Raw genomic sequence first — 1,342 nt, 5'->3', positions numbered from 1 at the left:
TTGTAGAGCATTAGAATATCACTGTTAAAATAGTTCTCAATACATCAATTGTAGAGCGATATAGAAATACCACTGTTAAAATAGTGCTCAATACATCAATTATAGAGCAATATAGAAATACCACTGTTAAAATAGTTCTCAATACATCAATTATAGAGCAATATAGAAATACCACTGTTAAAATAGTGCTCAATACATCAATTATAGAGCGATATAGAAATACCACTGTTAAAATGGTGCTCAATACATCAATTATAGAGCAATATAGAAATACAACTGTTAAAATAGTGCTCAGTACGTCAATTATAGAATGATATAGAAATACCACTGTTAAAATAGTGTCCAATACATCAATTGTAGAGTGATATAGAAATACCACTGTTAAAATAGTGCCCTATACATCAATTGTAGAGTGATATAGAAATAACACTGTTAAAATAGTGTTCAGTACATCAATTGTAGAGTGATATAGAAATACCACTGTTAAAATAGTGCCCTATACATCAATTGTAGAGTGATATAGAAATAACACTGTTAAAATAGTGTTCAGTACATCAATTGTAGAGTGATATAGAAATACCACTGTTAAAATAGTGTTCAGCACTAATTTATATAGTACATTTTGATGAACAAATTCCAGTTCATTCCTAAAAGTAAATTTGTGGTTTTTTTTATTTTCTGTGGCTCTAAGCCTCTATTAATATTTTGATTGATTTTTTTTTCTGTTTGTGCGTTTTTTTTAAATCATTAAAGGTGATATATTTTACCTGTCTTTTAAATGGTTCATTAACTGTACTGTCCTTTCATAGCACATGACACTATAGTGATGCACAAATCTACTTATTAAGCAATAATGGTAAACATTCGCGTGTTTAATTTCACAAAATGATTTAGAAACTCCAAAAAAATAAAAATGTGTTCAAACGAATTCAACTAGAGCACAGCTGTTTAAAAGTAAATACAATATTACTGAATAATATTGACTTCGACTCACGTTTTTTCTCTCTCTATATATTTATATTACTCGGGCATTGTCACCAAATTCTACAATATCTTATATGTGATAAATAACAAATAATATTAGAATTTATAATGAGCGAACTGCTATACGTAGACCGAAACATCTGTCTCTATATCAGCCTCTGATAGCTATTTGGACACGTGTCGGCTGGGACAGAGGCAGAGGCATAGAACAAAAGCTATGTTAAATGGAGACTTTTCGCATCTCCACAGGAATTGAAATGAAATGAATGGAGTTTTACGTCCTACACATCTCCACAGGTGCGAGAGTTTAAGCCTATTTGGATACCTCGGATCTGCAAATCCCAGATATATTTCGAAA

At 30.6% G+C, this 1,342-nt stretch overlaps 1 protein-coding gene across 1 annotated transcript in view; it reads right to left on the bottom strand.

The window, feature by feature from the left end:
• LOTGIDRAFT_163812 (hypothetical protein) overlaps positions 1-814 on the bottom strand; it is a gene marked incomplete at both ends in the record, with an annotated part of 27,635 nt that extends 26,821 nt beyond the window's left edge. Inside the window, 2 exons of the mRNA XM_009060366.1 lie at positions 581-647; positions 768-814. Of these exons, the coding sequence (XP_009058614.1) occupies positions 581-647; positions 768-814 (114 nt within the window). The remainder of the gene's footprint in view (positions 1-580; positions 648-767) is intronic.
• Between the last annotated feature and the right edge of the window lie 528 nt (positions 815-1,342).

The sequence above is a fragment of the Lottia gigantea genome (genome assembly GCF_000327385.1).
Source record: "Lottia gigantea unplaced genomic scaffold LOTGIsca_42, whole genome shotgun sequence".
NCBI classification, from domain to species: Eukaryota; Metazoa; Mollusca; class Gastropoda; family Lottiidae; genus Lottia; species Lottia gigantea.
Note: the sequence above shows the minus strand (reverse complement) of the source record. Positions and strands in the feature narration are given on the sequence as shown.